At 53.9% G+C, this 23,548-nt stretch overlaps 6 protein-coding genes across 6 annotated transcripts in view; 2 read left to right on the top strand and 4 right to left on the bottom strand.

The window, feature by feature from the left end:
* Nucleotides 1–450, top strand: part of ISF_05619 (ATP synthase subunit g) — a gene marked incomplete at both ends in the record, with an annotated part of 560 nt that extends 110 nt beyond the window's left edge. The window contains 2 exons of the mRNA XM_018849224.1: nucleotides 63–142; nucleotides 225–450. Of these exons, the coding sequence (XP_018703795.1) occupies nucleotides 63–142; nucleotides 225–450 (306 nt within the window). The remainder of the gene's footprint in view (nucleotides 1–62; nucleotides 143–224) is intronic.
* Nucleotides 451–2,423: 1,973 nt separating this feature from the next.
* On the bottom strand, nucleotides 2,424–3,675 carry ISF_05618 (methyltransferase LaeA; the record flags this gene model as incomplete). Its single annotated transcript, XM_018849223.1, has 6 exons — nucleotides 2,424–2,844; nucleotides 2,901–3,050; nucleotides 3,108–3,164; nucleotides 3,217–3,365; nucleotides 3,434–3,593; nucleotides 3,659–3,675. The coding sequence occupies 6 exons, from the start codon at nucleotides 3,673–3,675 to the stop codon at nucleotides 2,424–2,426; spliced, it is 954 nt and encodes a 317-aa protein (XP_018703794.1).
* Nucleotides 3,676–6,898: 3,223 nt separating this feature from the next.
* On the bottom strand, nucleotides 6,899–7,401 carry ISF_05617 (hypothetical protein; the record flags this gene model as incomplete). Its single annotated transcript, XM_018849222.1, has 2 exons — nucleotides 6,899–7,260; nucleotides 7,308–7,401. 2 exons carry the CDS (start codon nucleotides 7,399–7,401, stop codon nucleotides 6,899–6,901), a joined length of 456 nt encoding a protein of 151 aa, XP_018703793.1.
* An 8,289-nt stretch (nucleotides 7,402–15,690) lies between these two features.
* On the bottom strand, nucleotides 15,691–17,304 carry ISF_05616 (Transcription factor IIA, alpha/beta subunit; the record flags this gene model as incomplete). The annotated part of the gene is made up of 3 exons (XM_018849221.1): nucleotides 15,691–15,775; nucleotides 15,846–16,726; nucleotides 17,185–17,304. 3 exons carry the CDS (start codon nucleotides 17,302–17,304, stop codon nucleotides 15,691–15,693), a joined length of 1,086 nt encoding a protein of 361 aa, XP_018703792.1.
* A 1,072-nt stretch (nucleotides 17,305–18,376) lies between these two features.
* Nucleotides 18,377–20,188, bottom strand: ISF_05615 (WD-repeat containing protein slp1; the record flags this gene model as incomplete). The annotated part of the gene is made up of 1 exon (XM_018849220.1): nucleotides 18,377–20,188. The coding sequence occupies one exon, from the start codon at nucleotides 20,186–20,188 to the stop codon at nucleotides 18,377–18,379; it is 1,812 nt and encodes a 603-aa protein (XP_018703791.1).
* A 944-nt stretch (nucleotides 20,189–21,132) lies between these two features.
* On the top strand, nucleotides 21,133–23,548 carry ISF_05614 (Kelch domain protein; the record flags this gene model as incomplete). Its single annotated transcript, XM_018849219.1, has 3 exons — nucleotides 21,133–21,553; nucleotides 21,606–22,533; nucleotides 22,585–23,548. The coding sequence occupies 3 exons, from the start codon at nucleotides 21,133–21,135 to the stop codon at nucleotides 23,546–23,548; spliced, it is 2,313 nt and encodes a 770-aa protein (XP_018703790.1).

The following is a 23,548-nucleotide window of genomic DNA, read 5'->3' as shown; positions in this document are numbered from 1 at the left end:
CCCCCCTCTCTCGAATTGCCGCCCGGCCAGAAGCGACCGGCTAACACTCCGCCACAGCCCAGACTCCGTTCGTCACCTACTACGGCAAGGTCGGCCTTGAGCTGTCCAAGCTCGTCTTCCACGGCCAAAAGATGGTCCCTCCGTAAGTCCTTCTCCCCTCCAGCCAGAAAAAAGACAAGCCAACGAGGTCAATGGGGGCGATTCTAACCACACATCCTGCGCAGCTCCATGGCCACCTTCCAGACCACCTACCAGAACCTCTGGACGCGGCTGCGCACCCGCTCCGTCTCGCCTCAGAGCATCATCCAGCAGGTCCGCGGCCTCGGCGCCGCCCAGCTCGTCGCCGGCGGCGTCGTCCTGGCCGAGTGCCTCGGCTTCTTCACCGTCGGCGAGATGGTCGGCCGCTTCAAGCTCGTCGGCTACCACGGCGAGGTCGCCGCCCACCACTAAAGAAAGAAGAACGAAGAACGCGGACGAACATACCTCGCAGCCATAGACTTTTCTGGATGGACGGCACGACCAAGCGCTGAAGTCGAGGAATGTTGTCCATCAAGATTGGTAGCTTTGCTTCCCTCGGCCTTGGTATTGAAGTAGTTTGGTCGCCTTTGTTTTCCGCCGTGTCTGGATTGGAACGAATTTCGCGAAGAATAGAACCGAAAAAGTCAGAGGACGGACGGACGGATGGATGGATGGATGGATGGGACGACTTTTGTTGGCGGGAACCCCGGATAGAGGAGAGGCGGCGCAAGGCACTCGTTCACCTGGCCGCCTCTCCGGGATCCCTGTTTTTTACATTTTACCTCTTTTCCTTTGTATCACAAGAAACCTCATTGTACATCAGACGGCATAGCTGGAAGCCAACCTCGGAGCAGAAGAAAAGGCAACGACATAGAGTCTGGGACACGGCTACCAAATACAACAGACTTGAGAGAAAAAAGAAGGTGTTTGGCCGTGAATTCACAGTGATGGTGTGCAAGTCTTGGTTGTAAAATGTTGTGCGGAGTGAGTAATGTTCTTGTGAGTGGAGTTTGTACTTGTCTGGAGGCATCCGGCTCTGTCGAGAGCTTTTTGTCCTTTCTTACCAAGTTCCATCATGAGATGTTGAACAACTCCAGCCACGTCGTAGAATTGCGCAGCTCTCTCTCTCTCTCTCTCTCTCTCTCTGCTGGGCGTTGACTTGTTGCCGCGTTCCCCAACATTTGCTCCCGCTCAAACCACCCTCATCCTCGGCCGCCGCCCAGCAGCGCTCGGCATGCAGAGACTCTGCCACCACCCGATATTCGAGTGTGTGTTTTCCTGCGCTGCATCGAGCGCAACCCTCAAAACGTCCCAGAAACGAAGGAGCACGTGCTGAAATTCAAACCTACCACCCGCTCTACCAGGTCTCCTTCTGCCTTCCCCCCCACCCCCGTCATGAAGGCCCTCCTCAGACCAGGCCCGATGAGGCCTGTCCAAGTCCCCCAATACGCTCCTCATCTCATCCATCCACTCTGTCCATCATTTACACACGCTGTTTAACACGCAATCTCCTTATCTCTCTCCCCATCACGCAGCCCACGCGTGAGTCTCCCCCTCCCTTGTCCTCCTCGTCATCCACCGCCCCCGCCTCCGAGCAGTCGGTCCATCCATCAACGTGTACAGTTTCATCCTACCTCATCGGACAGGGTTTTTGCTGAAGTCTAGACGGTTAGAGCGACTTCATCGTCGATTTGACGTCCTCGCAGCAGGACCCATGACGGGGCTCGGGTGGTGTACTGTATGATGAGCCCCATGGGGCCGACCCGACAGTCTGGTACAGCCAATGACAGGCTGGCCATGCCGAAACCTACGCTCCTCGACAACCAATAAGAATGGCCACGGTGTCGCATCCACAAAAGCAAACCATTCCTTGATTCATGGGCAGCACTGCGGCACCCTTCAGCACCATTCAGCAGCCTTACAGCAGCGCCGTCGTCACCTATTACCTCTGTATTTGCCTGATACGCGTTGTAGAGCCAGTCAGCTGCACAACTCGTCGTAGTAGTACCGGTGGAGGAAGCAAGTACAGGTCGGTTTTCGAGCTATCATCCATCGCATTAAAAAAGCCACTGTATTAGAAATGAAGCTAGCAAGAAAGTAAAGAATACCCGTTATCTCCATCTCGCTGCGTCCAGGCAAAGGCGTGCCGGCTGACCGCTCTTGCCCTGCATAACGCAACTGGATAATCCCCCTACCAAAATAACACGACCCAATGATGCCAAGGCGACCCCTCTAGTCCTCTCCGAGTAATTCCGCCGAAACCAAGAGTCCCGTAGCCTCGACTTGATGTATCAAAATTGCACTTTAGTGCGTCGGCCTTGTTGCCGTCCAGATGTGCCTGACCATGCAGGGCAAGCAGTTAGTCTTCCACTCAACGATAGCATATTGCCAACCAACAGCACAACTTACATGACACAATACACGCGCTTCTCTAGAACGAGGGTATCATCTTCTGCTTTTTTGCAAAGCGCCTTGACTTCGTCAATCGTTTTGCCTAACCCCTCAATCATGGGTGTCAGGCTCATCGCATGCAACCCTGAAACTAGGCATGCGTTGAACCAGCGGGCGAGATAGTTTACGTCAGGATTGGCAGTCGACGGATTAAGATAGAGGCGAATAGTGCGGTCCTGAAAGTTGACGTAGCCAGCTGCCTCCATCATGGCTCTCACACGCTCAGAGTTCACTCTCGCGCTTTGTTGAAAGTTGTCCATGGCGTCCAGGAAATCGGTGGCCCATTTCAAAAGGTGCACCGGGGTGTTGAGGCCATCCACTACGGGCAGCCAATCAATTTCAACCTGTTCAATATAGCCGCCAGGGGTCGTGTGCCTGTTCAAGTCAGCCTCTCCAGCGCCAGCTTAACCACGGGACAGGACAGAACATACTCAAATGCTTTCCGATAGATATGGGGCCATGCGGGGTTATGGATAGCGCCTAACATCAATCTCATGTGTATCAAATCACAGTCTGTGAATAGCGTCTCCCACGAGGGTTCTTCGATATCGGCCGTGGTCATTGTTACGTTGGGGGGAATTCTAGCTTCAAGTTAGCTGACAGAAAATAGGCATGAGTGGCCGGCAATTCTAGCATACTCGGGTGGCTGGACTCTGTGGAGGTCGACGGATTGGATCGTTGCATTTGGCAAGTAGCTACACGCAAACTGTCAGTACTAGAAGCGAGTCTCATCACACTGGTGCATACTTGTCCGACAGAAGAATGGACCAGATACCAGTTCCGCCGCCGAGATCCATCACTCGGGGGCTCAAACTTTGCATGGGATATGAAAAAATAGCGTCGTTGCGAGCCATGAGGAAAATTTTGTTGAACAGGTCATAGCGAGCCATTTCTTCCTGTGGTTTGAGAATTAGATACATGCGACTATTGCTGCTGTTCCACGGGTCGGTTCATATTTTCATACCTCGTCGATGGGAAATTTGTATTTTTCGGGTTTGACACTTCCGTAGTATCGTCCGTACTTGTAGAAGACCTCTTTTAATGTCTTAGATCTACCCTGCGGCGCAGTAGATTCATCCTGCGGCTCAGTAGATTCAGGCTGCGGCGCAGGCCTGGGCACTTCTCTGCAGATCAGTTAGACTTGAGGTGCTTTCGGCAATCGGAAATGCAATCGACACAAGGAACTAACTGGCTTTCTTGTGGCATGGTAGCCTTTTATTCGTCGTTTCTTGACAAGTATATCTCTCAACAAGAATGAAATGGGCTAACTGGCAACGGTCAGAAGGTGTGCTACCACAAAAATGAGTATCAATCAGGTAATCGGAAAAGATTCCTAGTTGGAACAACGACAAGAGTTAAAACAGTTTTTGCAACGGAGGAACCGCCAACCCCACAAGCCCAATGGAGGACGCCGTAGTGTTCGAGACGAGTCAAGACTGTAATGATCCCGGAATGAGGCACGTGGCCGAACGAACCACAGGCTCTCTCCTTGAGAGAATAACACAACGAAGTGTTAGGGACCTGACCGCGGCAAGGGAAAGTGGGCTGGAGACGCCTCAGAAGGCATCTGCTCTGCAAAGAGAGGAATAGTGGCAACACTATGACGGCCAAGGGACCGCGGCAGAAGCACCATGTAGGGTGAGACTGGAGAGCCTTGTCTGGGTCAAATCGAGGCCGCGACTGTAGACTGGAAGGAGCCTGCGGGTCGAAGGGCCTGGAGAGGATGGTGTTGAGAGAGCTATCGGGAGGGTGAAGTGCAGGAGTGCAGGCCAGGCAAGGATATGGAGCAGCTCGGCGCGGCAAGGTAGGTGAAGAGGATGACCGGTGATGGCGTAGGGTGAGAGTGAGTGAGTGTAAGAGTGAGAGCAGACGAGAGTTGGGAATCCGGAAGGGCAGTCGAGGCGCGCGGGAAGTGATAGTGGGCCAATGAGGACGAAAGGACAGGAGAAGACAGCAAGGGCAGGCAGGGAATGAGGATGGGCTGAAGTGAACTCATCAGACGCCGCTATTACAGTACTTACAGAAGTGTCCTCGCTGAGGGCCCTGGGGCAATGTGGCGGTGGAGATTTTCGGACTTGACAAGTTGGGCTGCTGCACTGCACCAATGCACCCGCATATGCACCCACCCACTTTCTTCCTTTCTTTGCCGTCTCAAGATGGAGTGCCTCTGGGGACTGGACGTTGATGGTGATGGTGATGGTGATGGTTTGTGGTGATGGTGAAGAAGCAGAAGAAGAAGAGTCGGCTGCTGCTGCTGATGATAGTCAACAACAAGGGGAAGAGTCTGCTTAAATAGTCACCACGGGGCTACTTTTGTCGCCCGAGAGCTTGGTGCTTGACGTGCTACCGGATGCGAGGTAACCTGGAGCTGATACCTCTCCAAATCAAGTGTCGACGGACACAACGTTAATGACGTTACCCGGCTGGGCAGTCGTCGTCTGAGTCTTGGTGACACACCAAACAGGCCACCAGCGGCAGTCCAGCGTTATAGAAATTGCACAGGCGGCCGGTGAGACGACGACGGCTATTTTTTGACAAGGAGAGTCGGCAGGCAGCCAAATATAATAGTCTTGCTATTGACTGGTTCGAATCGAAGACGTCAAGTGGGCGAGTGAGCGGTGGGCGATTGTTGTCGGTATGCTTGCTGAATGAGGAAAACGTATGAGAGATGTAGTAGACGTGGATGTAGGCGTGGATGTAGACGTGGACGTGGACATGTGTAGGAAAGCTGACGGCAAGGCAAGGCAGGGGATACAATGCCAAGTGCGATGAGCAAAAATGCATGCAGGAGCCAACAAGCCCCGGTACTGAAACAAGACGGTAGAGACTGCAGATAAAGTGGCATCAAGAGCCGGGACGAGGGACAAGAAGAAACGAAGAGGCCAAGGTCATGTCATGAAGCTGGTGTGGTGGGACGTGGTTTGGTGTTAACACAGGGCAAGAGCAGGTGCGAGTTGAATCCAGTAGGGAAGGTGGGTAAGACAAGGCAAGGCCAGGCAAGGCAAGACGACTGAGGCGAGGTTGGTCAAGGGAAGAAGGAAGGAAAAGACAGAGAGAGAGGTAATGGGGATGGTGATGTAGTCTTAATACTCAACCATGTCCTCCTTTGTTTTTTTTTCCTGTTTTTATTGGGTCGATATCTCTCTCAGTAGCAAGCAAGCAAGCAAGGCTAGAGACAAGCAAAGACAACGACCAGAGAGAGACAGGATCAAGCGGCGCTAACGAGGAGAACCAAAAGCGAGCTGGTAGGGCGTCGGCGGGAAGGTGGGAAGGTGGACAGGGGGGGGGGGATATCTGGCCTCGAATCCAACCCAGACAAACAGATAGGCAGACAGACAGATGTACAGATAGACAGGTGTACAGACAGACAGGTGTACAGACAGACAGGTGTACAGACAGACAGATGTACAGACCGGACAGATGTACAGACCGGACAGATGTACAGACCAGACAGATGTACAGACCAGACATGTACAGGGTTACGGATGCTGTTGGTAGTGGTGGTGTGGTTAATGTGTAGAGTTTGCCGCGTGTGGGTGGTGTCTGTTGTACTGATTGATGAATGTAAGATGGACGGACACGCAGACAGCCAGATGACAGACAAGTAACGAGTAAGCATGGTGTGAGAGGTGTGAATGCCGTCAGGCAGGCATATCCGGCCTTAGCCGGTCAGCATAGTAATCCAACTCAGCCCAGTAGGCCCGACTTGGGCAATTCAAGTACTACCTACCTACCTGGGTACTAAGACGCAGTTTTAGGCATGGTAGGTTGCCCAAGACGGCTGTGAGCGTGGAGCCATGGCGTATGTGGATGGATGGATGGATGTGTCTCTCTCTGCATGTCTGTGTATATGTGCGTGCGTGTAGGCGTGTATGTGTGTGTATGTGTGTTCGCGTATGTATCATGCGTATGTGTGTGTTGTCTTTGTTTTTGTTGTTGTTATGCTCGTTCTGTTTGGCTCTGAAGCCGCGCATCTCAGGGACAAGGGTGGCCGGCCTGGTCCCCTGCGGCCAGCAGTTTCGGTCTCTTGGTATTTCTGCCCGTCTGTCTGCCCGTCTGTCTGCCTGTCTTGAGTGCCTGCGGCCTCTGCCTGGCCGCTTGATGCGGCGGCCTGGCTTCGCTGTCTTGGAGAGTGGGTTTGACGAGGTCCCCCACAACCGCCTAGCATGAAGAGGCGCTGGGAAGGAGAGAGGCCGGATATGAAGGAAGGGGCATGGTATGGCATGGTATAGTATAGCATGGTAGATGTTGGGCGTTGACGGATTGGGGGCCATCAAAGGCAAGGCAAGGCAAGGTAAGGCAAGGCAATAGTAGAGAGGAGAGGATATGGATGGAAGGAAGGAAGCGCGGGCGACAGGGTCTTGAACGTACTTACCATGATGAGATGAATGCATGAGTTATAATAATTGGCTTGTGCCTTGCTGCAGCCTCATCTGGGAGCAGGGCGGGTATTTGGCGACGTTATAGGAAGGCGAGAGCTTCCTTGTCTCTTGATTTCGCTTCCGGCGGCTAAATACTGGCTACAGTGATTGATAGCAGTAGCAGTAGCAGTAGCAATAGCAGTAGCAGTAGCAGTAGCAGTAGCAGTAGCAGTGGCAGTACCAGTACCAGTAGTGTAGTAGACAGGCGATTCGGACTGACGGACTGACAAGTTTGTGTGAGACCTGAGACCCCAAACAAGCCCTGGCTGCCTGTGGTTCTGTGGTTCTACCTGGGCTGACCTGGTCTGGCCTGGGCTTGGCCTGAGCTGGAGGGACGGACGGAGGAGGACGAGAGCCTGGCGACTCGACCCTGTAACTGGGTATTAGTTAACAGTCGTTATGCGGCTGGCAATGTACGCGCGCGAGCGACATGAGCAGCCCCCAATATTGGGAATGAAGCAAGGAATAAAGAGCCGCTGGTACTTGGATTCAAGGGGGGTGACGACGTCATGTAGCGAGAGACTGGACAAGGAAGGTACGAACGACAAACGGCGAGGCTACCGGGTCGTTGATCTTGGCAGGCACGCCGGCTAGGCAGGTAGGCAGACTTTGCTTCGAGCTAATACGAAAAAAAAAAAAAAAAAGATGAATATGCAAACGAGAAACCAACCCTCCCAAAGCAGTCAAGACAGGCTGGTCGGTTTCGTTCCCATAACTTTTGGCCGACGGCGGCGTTGGAGGTTTTGGCCTAGCGCCGAGTACTGCTGGTAGAAAGAATCGTTGGGGAGTTTGTGGCGCGTGGGCGGCCCGGCCAGTTGTAGGACAGGCGGCCGTTCAGTACGTACTTACTACCTCCGGGTACTAGTTAGGTCAGTAATCAGCTGTCTGCAAAGAGGCAAGTGGCCGGGAGGTGGGAAGCACCTGGAGCACTGTGGGCAGACGAGGGGAAGCGATGGATGTGATGAGAGACAAGGGGGGTGGGCGTACTGGGTGTAGGCATACTGGGTGTAGGCGTACTGGGTGTAGGCGTACCGTACCGGGGGCATTGGCTTACAGGCGGTTGGTTAGTGGGATTGGAGGCTTTTAGGTACTGTATTACTGGCGCTGGCTGGCGATGGAGGACCCAAGGACAAGACGACAAGCCGCAGAGTCCTCTTCCCACGTGGGGATCCTTCTGCAGTGCGTGCCTGCATTGACAAGCAATCACAATCATTTTTCTTTTTCTCTACCGATTATAGAGTACAGTACACAGCATTGCTTGCCCTGTTGGCCAACTGTACAGTCAGTTAGTTGCATGGCGGCGTGGCACCTGGCACCCATCTCCATGTGCCAAGCGTCACACAACAGCGGGAGCTATCTCTCTCCCTCTCTCTCCCTCTCTCTCTTTCTCTCTCTCTTTCTCTCTCTCTCTCTCTCTCTCTCTCTCTCTCTCTGCCAGGGCAAGGTTCAACAGAGTCTACAGCGAAATCACTACTTTCGTAATAATCAACATCTGTCGTCCTTCCCCAAGACTCATATATTCCATACGTTTGACCGTGAAACGAAACGAAACTAGGCCCCGAACCAATCAACAATATCAATGCTGGCATTATGATATAGCGAATATGGGAGAACGAACATGGGAGAACGCCGCCCTTCTTCCCTGGCTTCCTTGCATCCACCCCCTCATCTAGTTGAGGGCTTTTTGGGGGCGGAAAATACAGTCAGGTCAGTGGTGTGGCACAGAAGCAGCACAGAAGAGGTACAGAAGGGGCATACAACAGTACACCAGTGTATCATAACAGACAGTATTGTAGGCTTTGTAAAAGGTCTCACACAAACTCTGCCCAACGTCAAGACCAGCTACATGCTGTGTTATGTACGGATTGCCCTTGTACTAGAGTAGCCGCCGTTGGACACCAGAACGGCGCGAATACTAAAAACGCCTGCAGTAGCGGCCACGCCCATCGTATTGGTGGGATGGTTTAGCAGACTGGAGTAAAACTAAACTAGGTTTCAGCTAGTGAAGTCAACGACAACAACAACGATGGGAGAAGAAAATAGAACAGATGAAGGCGATGCACCCTGTGCTTGATTGCTGCATGCATGCCGAGTTGGCGAGCCCCCAACGTCGCCCTAGGCCCTAGGTGCAGCTACGGGTGGACTTGGGTTACGTGAAATTGGGAGGTCCGGAAAAAGGAATCTGAGAATGGAATAGATGCCTTATCTACATAGACTCGGAAACAGATAAATTTCCGAGACCCTTGCAGGTTCAAAAGACGGCTTTCTGTTTGTCCTGGCCTGTTCTGGCCCTACGAGACTGGGCAGCTAAACTGATGGAGCATTGGAGACGGAGACGACCCCATTACAAAAAGTGCCCAAGGTGGGCAATCCCGGCCATGGATCATCGCTGCAGCCGGGCGACTGCGTATAAATAAGTACACCATCCGCACAAATTACAACACGAATTACAGAGCTGGCCAATGCAGCCTCGAAAGGAGGCGCAAGGCTAGGGATAGGAAGGGGGGAGGGGGAGGGGCGGGCTGCTGTCAAATCACAAGGCAGACACACCGAGAATAAACAGTGACGCTTACACAGCTTCATGTACCGAGTACTCTGCACAGAATGATACTGGTAACCAGTAATTATTAGTTGCTTCAGTATTGACAACGCCACCAAGTTGTACAAGTCCGAAGTCTTGACTCGCTCGGCCAATCCAGAGCCCCTGCAACCTCAGAAATGGAATAACGAGTTTAGCCAAGTTATCATTTCGTATCGAGTTGATAAGCGGCGATGGAAAAGAATAGGGCTAGAACAAACGGTGAAAATCCCCCTGGTAGCCACTTGTTGGAAAAGGGGGCGCGCCCACTATCAATCAATCACATAACTATCACCAAATAATGCGCCCATCATTTGCGCCCCCCACCGAAAGAAGGTTCCATTCCTCTTCTCTCGCTTCCTCTTAACCCATCGCAGACCTCAAAGCTCCCTCGGCCGCCGGCCGGTCCTCCCCCCACCAACCCTGTCTCTCATAACATCACATCTGCCTGCGCCACATTCTGACAGCCGGGTCGGTCACCCTCCGCCGGCCGGCCTGGGCGCGGTGGCCACGACTCGAGGCTCGTTCCAAGACTGTGGTGGTGGTGGTGGTGGTGGTGGTGGTGGTGGTGGTGGTCAAAGTGCGTGCAGTTGTCCCCCCGGTCGTCACGCCTTGTTGGCCTAGACGCCTCAAGATGAAGATGTCTCTTCCTCTCCATCCGTTGTCGACGGACGGCTCCGGGTAGGCGCTGCTAGTGCCCGTCCATCCCGCACTACCCAAGCCTCGCTTCTCTCTGCCTTCTGCTGGCCGCTCGATGACATTTGTTCCGCTATCTACTCCAGGCCAATATCAACCGGGACAATTGGGTCTCGGACACTAGTTACAATTCTATAGTCGGTTCATGCCAGTTAATAGTCTTCGGAGTAGCTTATCCGGTACTAGTAGTATGTGCCGGAGCTAGAGATCAGTATAGAAGAGTCCAAGAGTCAGCCTCAACCAAAGTCATATGCCGCCATTTTTTTTTCTTTTTCTTTTTCGCGAGCGGCTCGCAGCGCCCAACCCACTTCTTCCTGGAGTTGCGAGAGCGAGATGAAAAATTTCCTCCTCCTCCTATGTCACCCTGGGCCTCGCCCTCATTTTACCTGTCAATCAATCAACAATGCCGCTGCCATCTCCCCCGCCCCTGGTCCTTGGCAAATGCCACTAGCTGCCAGCCTCGTGCCTCGTGCGCTTTTGTTTACCGCAGGGTCTTGCTCGCTGCTTCGGCGAATTGAAGCCGAGGAGCCTGAGACGTTAAAACAGCCGTTTTTGGCGTCTGTTTTTAACTACTGTAGTTAGAAACAACCGAGATAACAGAGGGCCACGTGTACCCGTCTTCTCACCAATACCTGCTCCTAGCACTGAATCCAGAACTCATGGCTGCTGTTTGTTCCACTCCACACAGTCGTTACAGAAGAGGCGTCTAACAACGCCGCCACATGCAAAGTATTGCCAGTCTGGCCTATCATTATACTGCTGTATTGCCCGTCGACCTGCGAGTTCCATTGACAGTACAAAAGTATCGCCATTCATTTACAGCGGGCGTACGTGGGGTGCACCGTGCAACGGTCATGTAAGTCGCCAGTCAACAGGGCAAGGTGGAGGGGCGTGCGTGCAGACTGCAGTTCGAGCCCATCATCAGTGAGTGGCGTTTGTATGCTTCTGCAGCGTCCATCATCTCCCTGCTTCTTCTCTAGATCCTTTGCATGTTTCTCGCCCATCGTTATGCCGCTTGTTGGACCCCACGACTCGACAGCGGTTAATCCTGCCGGTTTGTTCCATCTATGGATGGCTCCTCGTCAGCCGCCCGGCAGCTTTGCCGTGATGCACTCTCTGTAAGCGCTCGCTGCAACAAGTCTCCACGCATTATGCAGTGTCAAAACCTGTCCCTCCCTCCTTCACCCCCTCGTAAGACACTGGGCGGCTCCCCTCTGCGTTGCTCGAGGCACGTCTGATTGCTGGCCCATGAATTGGCCACCTGCTTAGCCGCGCGCTGCATCAGACTGATTCTGTTGCTGCGGTCGTTGTTGAACGCTCCTCTTCCTTTGCCTTGCAGAACGTATTTAACCCAGATTGCAAGCAAGAAATGTCCCGCATCCTGGCGACAAGGGCAGCGTTGGTGGTTTGTGCGGGACCATCGGTGTCCCCGGAGAAGACAACCGTCGGCTGCATTTGGTGAATTATTTCGCCTTGGTTACCAGCACTTTCAGAGAACATGCATGGACACCATCCTTTACGGCTTCCTGGCCCGCTGTCAGTGACCCCCCACGAGCGCCAAATGCCACCAGAAACAGCTCACCCGGTTGGCCAGAGGTCCCCGAACACGACATGACAGTTGTTCGTCTCCATAGCTGAACTGCTCCATCTTCCATGTACACGCCTTGTCACAAAAGGCCCTGGGGCTGTGGTCCACTGCCAGAGTAACCGCGTCGGATTCGCGATAGCTTATTTGTATCTGTACAAGAGAGTGGCCTGTAGAATGGCATTGCTACGGTCGAGCTGACCAGGTTTGCCGCCTTGGCTGTACCCAAAAGATTTGGTCATACCGTCGGTCCGAATAACTTGTATAACATCGTCTTCTATACGTACTTGGTTGATGCACGCAAGCGCGAGGAGGCCAAGGGTTCCTTCTAGTGGATTCCATCAACACAAGTAACTGTTGGGAGCAAACGGGGGAGATTGTCGCAGAATAGATCTATACAAGATTTCCGACTGTAATATGAGCATATTAATTCCTCAGGCGGACTAGCCAATGGCATACTAGAATGCTTCCCATAGAACTAGCTGCGATTTCAGTGCTGGTGGGACTCGGCATTGCCATCGAGCTGCCCCATTCTCTCAACCGAGTGAGTGCCTCCCTCCATCCATCCCTCCCTCCCTACTACTTACCACCAGTACTTATCCAGTACACAGCTTCGTACTTTGAAGCTTCGCTTCTCAACTTACGGATCGGAGTTTCCATGTTTGGAACTGCCGGCCACAAAGTCTCCGGAGTGCCTAATTTGATTTTGATACTGCGCCATGCCTGCCACATCAGCGCAAACGGCCCGTGGTTTGGACGACCCTTCTCAACAAATCTCTCGAAAGGGACATATTCTCTACATCTACAACTATAAGCCGCCTTGACCGGTGCTCTCCTACCATGTATTAATCGACCGTCCCACCGCTTTTCACTATCAAGCATGACTCGAACCCTCGTCAAAGCCGCACCGCGACGTGGCAAGACCGCCATTTATTCACCACCCGTTTATCAGGGCCAATGATGATGAATTCCCATTCTCCCACTCGTGGGCCGGAGGGACACCGAGGGACCAGGATGCACCGAGGAACCCCGCCGCCACCCCAAAGTTCACGAACGACTCGGACGACCGCACCATCCACGCCTTGGTGCAGCACGGCTGCAGCATAGGTCTCATGCAGCCAGAGAGAGAGGCCCTCTCGACAAGCGTGACCATTTTCGGCGGGGTGCTTGCGCCAGTGACGCCTTGTTGGCCTCGTGCCAAGCGCAACAATGTACGGCAGCAAGGCAAGAGCCCCGCGGCAACAAGAACAAGACCGAGGCGAGGCGGTGAAGAATACCCTCTTACGCTGCGGCCCAATGCACTTGATGTGACGTTGCTGTTCACCATCTTTTGTGAACTTCCGCATTTGGAGGGAGCGACGTAAGCCTACTTGATGCGACATCAGTCCACGCAGGTCTATGAGGCAGCACCCAAGGCACATGTCCACAGGCTCGTTCGCTATAGCCACAGCATTCTGCGTCATTTGCTAATCTCAACCGCAGTTGCGTTTCCCATCCAAGACCACGACAGCCGTCTTTCGACTTTTTGCGAAGTTGTTAGTTCCATGTGCTGGCATGTTGTCGCTACAAGATGACAATCTCCAAGGGATGTATACCGTCCCGCAATATACAGCAGTACAGCTATCATCACTTGCAACTAATTTCTACCCTGCCGCATATGCCTTCTCCCCATTCTCGACGCTTCCCTACTCAGGACTCGTAAGGTCTCACCATGACGAGGCCCGCAGATGCGTACCGAATACGACTCATGAGAAATATCACCTTCATTTTCGTTATTCATAGCATAGCCTCATATGACCGCAGCTGGCCAGAAGAGGGTAATATGCTGCGCTGCCTGATTGACTGCACAGCGAATTAGCTGGCACGAACGGCAAACGAGCACAGAACGCCGCCCATATCCCACGAGGGATCCTATCAGCCTGCCCAGCCAGAAGCTGAGCCAGAAGCGAATACCACGGAGGCGCGCCAGTGCCTTGTGTTGACCAATTCTCACTCTGACAGATGCGCTAATGCAGTGTATATTTGTGGCTGTGAGTTGGAGGGCTTGGGTATAGCGAATGGCAGTCCAAGGCCGGTTGTTGGCAGCGGCTCCGAACTCTCCGCCGGGCTGCCCCCCCGGGGGCGCCACGTCGGGCTTCGACTAGGCAAACCAGACTATCGGTAACCGATGGTAGTCAGCGCCGTAGCCTGCTTCATGTAAATCCTTGGCGGGCTGCAGGCGGCAGAACATGGTGTGCATGTGGCGGATGCCGAGATCTTCTTGTGCGGGCGCTTACAACGTGGGCGAGCTGAAGAACAATGGAAAATTACATGTCGCCCCGAAGAGGAATCTTTTCATGTTCTAGTGGGAGCCTCGCTCGCACATGTCAATCGAAAGGGCCACATCCTTGGCGGCGTTTTGCCAGCTGGCTGTCTGTGCAAAATCAGGCTGCAGCCTCGGGGAAAGGAACGGCCAACAAAGCACATCATTGGCTTACAAGAGCTCCAGGACAAGATCGAAGAAAAAAAGTCTCCGGGGAAAGAGAAAACACAGGCTTGGAGTGCTACCCACTCCCATGATGGCGCATGCGACAATAACACCCAACAACGGTGCCTCCCCTCCCCCCTTCACTTTCCATCGCCATCACTACTATGATTATGTGCACTCCCCCACCCTCGGAAATGCTGTGAGTGCCTTACCGAAGGATCCAAATGAAATGAAAGTGGCTTGCAGAACGCAGGATTAGATGGAGGGCGAGGGGAAAACAAGTGTGTATGCGTGTTTGTATGTGTGGCGCTCGGCAACGCAAGGACGAATAAATATCAGGCGCTGTTTACGACATGCAAGGTAGTCTTACATGCCGCGCCTGTTTTGCCGACCTTGCCGCGAGATTAGACCTCCTGGCGAGACCAACTTTCCCTTGATCATCCTGCGACAATACGTGTGTTGTGTGGCTGGCTGTGCGGATTATGCCAAGACAACAGGAACAAGTCGGCATGAAAAGATGTGCTCTGAATGCCCTGCCCATGCAAGCCACATATGTGACGAGCTATGAGCGGTTGTTTTCCTCGGCAAATGGTTATTATTAGTCTGAGACGCCATCACAATCCTTCAAGCAAGGTATACGGGCCAGTGCCCGAATACGTCCGGATGCCGTCTGAGATGCAACCGCCTGGGTCAGAGGGGCTGCTTGCAGCAGCATCACGAGCATGAGACAAGATTCTTTTCTCGTGAAATTGTTACTGATTTGTAAGCCGCCCCGACGGCGCTCCTGCACTCAGTTTCTTAATGGAGTGTGGCGTGCGTTTTGCAGGCTCCTGATCGCAGCGCTCCATAAGCATGATCGATCCAGCCGCGCGCGGCGACGTTATCCTGTAGTCCTTCGGGCCGTGAAAGATTAAATCACTTGGCGGACTGCTGACTGCAAAATCCACTTTAGTCCGCCTTACGATGTGACTGCATGTCGACGGAAAACGTATCCGAGATTAGGCTGGGTTGGTTTGGGCAAACACGGCCGTTTGTCAGACGGGTAGGATCAAGTTGCAACACTGCGCTACCATCATTCAAAGGTTCACCAGGACCCTAGACAAACCGCCATACACGGCACAGAAAGAGCAGAGAAAGAATGGGAAAAGAGATGTTTTATTTTTGAAAAAGAACAGTATACCGAGTTTAATAGCCATTTTTGGGCGCACCCTTCCCCCATGTCACGCTGCCGTGCCAACTTTTTTTCTTTTTGGCAGAAACGAGAAGAAAAGAAAAAAAAAAGAGGTAAAAAATACCAAACTCCAGTGCGTTTCCTGCCTCCCAATTTCGTGTGTCATGTTTAAACAAAAAAAAATAAGAACGAAAACAACGATACTAAAACTTCCCACCCTCGGCCTTGTAACAAGGCCGGGGGAACAGCCTTCCGATGCCTCCAACCTGGTGCAGCGGTCCCCGTTCGTAAGCCGGGCGCTTCTCACCACTCGTATTCACCGGTGGCCTTGTGGAAAACGTACTCCTTGCCGTTTACAGTAAGAACACCGTCCTTAAGCGTACACTTCCTGTTTTTCAGGGTTAGCTTCTGCTTGTCGTTTTGATAGGGTGTGTGGCGGAGATTTTGTTTGTACTTACCACTTGTTCTTGACGCGCTGGACTTTGTCATACATGCAGAGCATTATGTGGCCGAGACCCTCGTCGTCCACCTCATCCTCGTCATGGTCCTCGTCCGGGTCGTCTAGGTCCGAGTTGATGGCATCCTCGTCGTCCTCCACGTCGTCGTCTTCTCCGCCATCGTAGGCGCCGACGCCTTTGCCCTTGCGACTCGTGCGCACGGCGCCCTTGTTCTTGGTCGCCTCTTTCAAGGGCAGCATCAAGCCGCCGCCTTCCATGCTGCGAGCCCGAGCAGCCATCCGCGAATGGAGCATGCGGTCGATGTCGACGCGGCCGAGCTCGTCCAGAGTGCCGGCGTCGCTCCGGCGGAGAAGGACACCTTCGAAGTCCTCTCCCTCATCCTCTACGTCTCCGGCACCATCGGTCTGGTTGTTCTGCACTTGCTGACCGGTAGCCGGCGGGGTGGGATTGGGCTGCTGTGCTTGGCTAGCAGCTGCGGCCGGGGCCTGCGGTGCTTGGCCCGATTGCTGAGGCCCTTGACCCATGCGATCTTGTATGGCGTTGATGGAGCCCGCAGCGCGCATTCCATACTGCGCTTGCAGTTGCTGCGCCGCCCTGTTTGCGGCGACACTACCAGCACTATCGATGGCGTACGCAGGGTACTGCTGTGGAACGGCAGCTGCTTGCGTGCCGGGCTCTTCCTTGATATTGACGCCCGGCTCTTGCTTGATGTAGGCGCCATCTGCGGCGCCGTTATGAGCAGCGGGAGCAGAGCCCGGGAATGGAGGCTGAGGGACATAGGTCTGGGGAGGCTGCTGATCTGCCACAGCTGGGGTAGGCTCTGGTCTGGGATCCCATGGGAAACGAGCGACGTCAAGCTGGGAGAGCTTTTGCTGCCAGCCCTGTAATACTGGTTAGCATCGGGATCGGTCGGCTGATCAAAGCGTACAATGTGAGTCAAGCAAAGGAATCACAATGCATGTGCATGTTTCACGTGATCGCAACACGAGAAATGGGAGGGGAGGTTGCGCAAAGAGCCAATCGGGTACCGATGGCGCTAGGCAGCACAGGACAGGCTGGGTCCTTGTGGTTTAAAAAGGCCCAAATATCAGCAGCCCGCCGCCCCCCTCTTCTGTGTCAGTGAGCATCCCCTCGGTCCCATCGTCTCCCACAGATGGCAAGAGGTCCGGCGTGGACTTGGCCACGACCACTCCTCTTGTCGCTGCTCAACCTCGAATGACGATGCGATGGAAAATTGCAAGGAAGAAGCCGCTGGATGCAATGCATTTTGAAATGATCGGGTCCCGTCGCGGCCCAAAACGCGGCCCGACTGGCGGGAAGAACAGAGAGTCAGGCTCACCTTGCGCAGCTCCTCCAGCACCGATTCCTCCACGCCGCTCTCCTCAAAGTCGACTCGGGAGCTGTTGATCACCTCGTCGATGATTGTCTGGTAGACATTGCCTACAGCCTGGTTCGACATGATGGTTTGTCGCTGGTCGTCGGCTTGGTCGCTAGAGTCGACTTGGCTGCGCAATTGATCCTCGGCCCGCTGTTGGCGTTGCGGCAATCACGGCAAAGACTGGCTGCTGTCTGATGGTTCGGGGTGCTGAGCGCAATGGTAACGGGAGGCTGTCGAATTCTGACGAGAAAAAGTGCGATTTCGGGATTGGTCGACGCTTCGGTGATTGCGCTCTCGATACAGGCGGTCCTGCAATCGCCCTGACTTTACGGGATCGCGCGACCGTGTTTCGTCAACAGCGTCGCTATGTAGTCGAAGTGGTTATGGAAACAAGGATAATTATAGAATCGTAGGCGGGTTTTGCGAGAGACACCTAGAGGCTCTTTTCGGGATACGTAAGCTGATGCCGTTTACTGGGTGGGTTGTGCACTGGAGAGAGTTGCTAACCACCCAGCGAACTTGCACTTTCTATGGCGGTTGCATTAGTCATCTCCAGCGGCCAACGCCCACCCACTAACAGCGCCCACCACGCTGGCAGTTCGCTGATGGTGCACTGTATGTACTAATTGCGACGGTACTGTGCCTGTTGCTGAAACGAGGTAGTAGTTACAATGACTTTTTATGATGAATCCTTGGACAAGGTAATGCTTTACCAATGAAAAGGTCTGGATCGAAGCAATCTTCTGTGCTGCAAGATAGCACACGCATTGAAGGCGTTTTGATTTTTCCATACCCTGAATGCCTAACGCTTGTCGATGACAAGAGGAAGAGCCAATCCGACAAGCAATCTGACCACGGTTAAAAATCAAAATACAATTTTGTTACAAATTCAACTATCCTGGACCCTAAACCCTAATAAATCGAAGTAGAAAAAATGTCCATTCACGAGGTATCATTCTGTCGCTGCATTTCCGCCCAGACAATCCCATGTACTCATTCATCGTGGAGAAGCGCTTTCGAACCACGTGCAGAAGGGCAGACAGAAACTCCCCTACGCCGTTGCATACAGAACAAGCCCAGCCCACGAGACTTTCGTCTGTGAAAAGGGAAAAAGATGCATACCTACCGTGTGGCGTTAGAAGCCCTATAGTACTCATCGAATGGTCATGGACTTGGCCATCTCGGCCTTGCTCGACGAGCCTGATGTGCCAGCGCCAGCCGACGAGCCAGCCTTCTTCTCGAAAATCTTCCAGAATTTCAAGCTTTCGTCTGCAGCAGCGGTGGCAAGCATCTGGCCGTCTGGGCTCAAGCAGCTGTGGAGAACACGGCTTTCGTGAGCAGGAATCTCGACGTTGCGAACAAGGGTAGGATAGCTCCAGACACTAAGGGAGTTGTCGGGAAAGCCAGAGGAGCTGACAATCTCGCGGTAGTGAGGGCTCCAGCGGAGAGAAGTCACTTGAGAGCCAGTATCAATGCTGTTGACGCGAGCGCCCGACGTCGAGTTCCAAAAATGAATGTGACGATCATAGGAGCCACCACCGGTAGCCAGCAGGTTCATGTTCCAAGGGCACCAGGCGAGCGCCTTGACGGCGGCCTTGTGGTTGGTCTTGGTGAACTTGGGCACAGACAGCGAGCGGGCATCCCAAATGGAAACTAGGTTGTCGTTGCCGCCGGTAGCAAGCTGCGCACCATCAGAGCGCCACTCCAGACCGCAAACCTCAGAGGTGTGTGACACAAGCTCTGCAACCTTGTGTTCAGCAATCCGCACGTCGTGGTTGAAGACGAGGCCGCTTCGGGCGCCAGTGGAAAGAAGATGCTTGCTCCAGCCCATCACACCAACTCGGGTATCATGGCCAAACATGCTGCGGATCTTCTGCCCCTCGGAGACGTCCCAGATCTGAACCTCGCCCGTCCCTAGACCGACACCAACATAGGCACCATCGTCAGACCACTTGACACTGCTGACGTATGTGTCGGGGCTGGTCTCGAGCAAGCAGTTAACATTGCCCTCGTCCGCTGACCACACATATACGTTGCGTTCTAGACCGATGGCCACTTGGTTGCCGGAGCTCCAGTCGAGAAGGTTGAGGTAGTAGTCATCAATCAGGCCAGGGGCGTCAAGTACACGCTCAGGAGCAGTAGCGATGCGCCTGCGGATCTGAGCAGAGCTGACGCCGACAGGCTTGAGGGGTCTGTTGTACTGTTGGCGAAGGTCGATAGGTTTGGAAGACTCGGGCGGAGCAGGTTTGAACTCCAAAATACGAGTATTAAGCTTGACACCACAGGCGTCGGCGAGCGAGTCTTGGTAGGCGACCGTATTGGGAGAAGGCTTCGTGTAAGTGTCGGTTTCCTCGGTATTCAAGTCTAACCGCTCAAAGGCAGCGGCAGCGTCATCTGCGGCTGAGGCCAGGGCAGACGAGCCGTTAGTACTGGACTTGGGCCGTTGTCTCTCAGAAAGATCGAGCTTGCTAGAGCCAGCGTTGGCAATGGCTGAGCTTGAGCTTCGGTTTGGGATGAAGCGGTCGCCGCTATAATTGATTGTCGTCTTGGTGGGCTTGACGCGGAGAGACCCCTTCTTGGATTTGGTGCTGGCGGGAGTCTTGGGAGCACCAGTTCCCGTCAAGGTGAAATCAGAGACGCCCAGCTCGAAGGCCTTGCGAGGTGTTTGCGCACCGAGGGCAATATTGGACTTGGGGGAACCGCGACTGGAAGCCATTGATACGGAGCGTGACAGATGTGACATGAGGTTACCACCATAGGTGGATTTAGAACTTTTGGTAGCACGGCAATCTTTCTTTCCCGAGCCATCGGGGGTGTAGGGAGACGAGTTGAGGTTCACAGGGACGGTGGTCGTTGTCGACTGCTGGCGTGGAGATGGTGTAAGTGGCATGCGTCCGCCAGCAGTGCGAGAGGAGAAAAGCCCCTTGTGGGATTTGACCGGTGTCGAAACCGTAACAGTCGACATTGTGGGGATGGAGGGAATAATCTTTTTGCCTTTTTGTGAGCGTTTATCGAGGAGGAATAGGTCGGGGTGTGGAGGATCTGAACGTGGAAGACGAAGGAAGTGCCGAGAACAAATCAAGCATCGACGTAATCAAGCAAACTCCAAGATGCTCTAGTGAAAGGCTCCTGATCTTGCGGCACTACTTCTCGAGATGAGAGAAAAGTGACGGGCTTCGATGCAATCGACGATGCCTTTCTTGACAAGGACCTGGCGTGGAGGAGGGAGCGTCAAACGAAGACAGCAAGTCGGACGTAACAATTTTCGAAACGATTTCGGAATTTCTGTGTGAAAAAGTGCAGAAAGCAGAAGAGTGCAAGTAAGCTATAATAGCTTTAAGCTGAACGTGCAAAGGATATATAGATGGGTTCTTTGGTATGAAGGTGAATATTGGTGGAATGACATGTCGACCCGATACTGCCGATTCACAATTACCTTTTATTTACTTTGAGCCCCACCAAGAGTCTGTCCAGGCAACGAGCCAAACCCCTGCCCAGCTACCGGAAGAATATGGAAGAATGATAATCCGATGCTGCGCCCGTGTCTCACCCGCGGCTTGGTTCCGGCTAGTCCGAAGAAGGCTTAACGCAGGTAGGTCGATACAGAAACCCCTGCATAGTGCCAGTCATGGGTGGGGCGACATAATTTTGCCAAAACGTCCACTTCTCTCAGTCTAATTGCCGCCTGCGTAACTCTGACCGACCTTGCCTGTCTGTCATCTGCGCCTGCAGCATTGTCGCTGCTCGTTTGTCATCCCCGGAATTACCTGTGGACAGCTTCACCCCCGTTGTCTCGGTCAGAAATTCGTCACAAGGCGCTCAGACCTGAATCTCTGCTACATCTGATAGCGTTCAACGCGTGACATGGGAACATAACCGGTGGCCCTCTAGAGTCCCGTTGTCATTGCCATGGCGCATCCCACTACCCCGGCTTCCCAGACACCAAACTCCATTTTTGGTGCTGGTGACAGCCTCGTGCTGGCCGACGCATCAAGCCACCAGTCTCCGACGACGCCCTCCATTATGGCTGCTCCGACACCCCCGGCCGTCCTCCCCGACTCCAATAACACCTACATAATGGCCAATTCACCCGCCAAGGCCCGTCCCTCGGTCGACGGCTACAGGCCCAAGGTCACTCGTACCCTGGGCCAACGGCCGGCTTGCCTTGTCAATGCTTCCGTCACATACTGCGGCAACAATGAGATTTATGCTTTCGGCGGCTTCGACCAGTACACCGACGAGGTCTATAACCATGTCTTGCGACTCGACCTTGCCAGCAACCAATGGAGTCTGGTTGACAACTATGGTGACATCCCAGGTGTACGCATGGGTACAGTGTCCCACTACTCCATCTCTACAACTTCTTGCTAACTCTACCACAGGGCATACTGCAACACTTTATCAAGGCGACAAGCTGCTTGTATTCGGCGGCGAAAACGAACATCGCACTTACCTCTCCGATTTAATCATCTTCGACCTTAAAACCGCACACTGGACCCAGCCAGCCGTCTCTGGTCCCATACCCAAGGGCAGAGCCAGACATGCCGCAACACTACACGAGGATAAACTGTTTATTATCGGCGGAATCACTGGCACAAACAACTATGTTCTCGACGATATCTGCTATCTCGATTTGAAAACATTTACATGGTCCAAAACCTGGCGCTTTATTGGTCGCTTTGATCATTCTGCCTGCATCTGGGGTGAGCGCCTCTGGGTGTTTGGCGGCCTCAGCGAGGACATGGACAAGGTCAGCGACTTGTGGTGGCTTGACCTGAAGGGCGTCCCCGAGTTCGACTCGCGGCCTCAAATCGGTGTCTATGATCGGCCGGCTAGTGGCAATCGTACTGATTCCCCACGACCTCCATACACAATGGGACACAGCACAGCAGTTGGAACTACCGGGTATGCAGCTAATTCGCGTACTGCTCAAGTCAACCCTCCCTCCGTACAGCTCAAGGCCTATGCACCGATGGCCCCCGGTGCGATATCTGCTCTGAAATTTACTTCGGGCCCCAACATCCCGTCACAGGGCTCTGGTATTCATTTTCACATCTACTCGTCGGGTACTTTGCTCGACTTTGTTTCACCTGCCGCCACCATCACACATCGAGAATGCTCTCTGTCCGCCCTGGACCTGACCTCATTACGATGGCAAAAGCTGGCAGACGGCCACGAAATTTTTAAATCGGGCTATCGATGGCACTATTGTACTATGAATGAAGATGGCACCAAAGCCTGGTTGCTTGGTTGCCCACTTGACCCTGTTGGGCCAGAATTCGGCCCCGGGGGCTACGAGCTATATCTTAGGTGAGTCTGAATTGTAACCAGGACCATAGCGCTCCAACTAACGGAATGCAGTGATGTTATGGAAGTTGACCTCCGGCGCTACGGCCTCCTTGGCAATAAGCTGGCGCCGCAACCAAATGTCGAAAGTCGACCCTCGGCCTTGGCCCGGCCGCTCGACCAGCCCTCACATGGCCTCGGCGCAGACTTGGCCAAGACGTTTGATCAGCCACCAGAGTCGGGCAGCGGCACGGACTTTCTCATCACAGCACTCGCAGATGGCGCAGAAGACGATGAGATGCTCAGCTCCGGCCTCATTCACAGCGGGGAAGAGTCCGACGAGAACTGGCTGGCACCCGGCGCCGCGACATCGCCGCCCATTCACGTGCACAGGCTGATATTACAAGCACGCTGGGATCACTTTTCCAGACTCTACAACGCGCAGATGGCCGAGTTCCACACGAAAAAGATGCATATCCCGGAGCCGTACCCCGTCGTACGCGCGTTTCTACTATACCTGTATACCGATAGCATCCACGGTACCGTCGAGCCCGGCGGCCCAACCGCGACCGGCATTGACGAGGTCACCGGCCTACTCGTCATGGCCAACATATATGGCATCCCGCACCTGCGGCTGCTGTGCGTCAACCGCCTCGCGCGCGAGCTCGACGTCGACAACGCCTGCTTGATCTGGCACGCGGCTGGTCTCGCTGACGAGGGGTGGCTGCGCAAGCGAGCCGCCACCCTATGCATGACGCACTGGGGCCGCATCGTCCGCACCCACGGCTTCCTCCGCCTCCCTCGCCACGCCCTCGTCGCCCTTTCACAAGAGGTCGATATGGAGGGCCGGGTCGTCGCCGGCGACGAGCTCGAGTGGTCTGGCATCGGGGCAGCCGCAGCCGTAGGCCGGGGCGGTGGTGCTGGCACCGGCGCCGGCCGCTACGGTGACGATAACGACCGCAAAGGCAGCATCGGCAGTCATCAGCTCGCAGAGTCCGAGACTGAGGTTGACGATGATGACGGCATGGAGATTAACTAG

Source organism: Cordyceps fumosorosea (genome assembly GCF_001636725.1).
Source record: "Cordyceps fumosorosea ARSEF 2679 chromosome Unknown scaffold_13, whole genome shotgun sequence".
NCBI classification, from domain to species: Eukaryota; Fungi; Ascomycota; class Sordariomycetes; order Hypocreales; family Cordycipitaceae; genus Cordyceps; species Cordyceps fumosorosea.
Note: the sequence above shows the minus strand (reverse complement) of the source record. Positions and strands in the feature narration are given on the sequence as shown.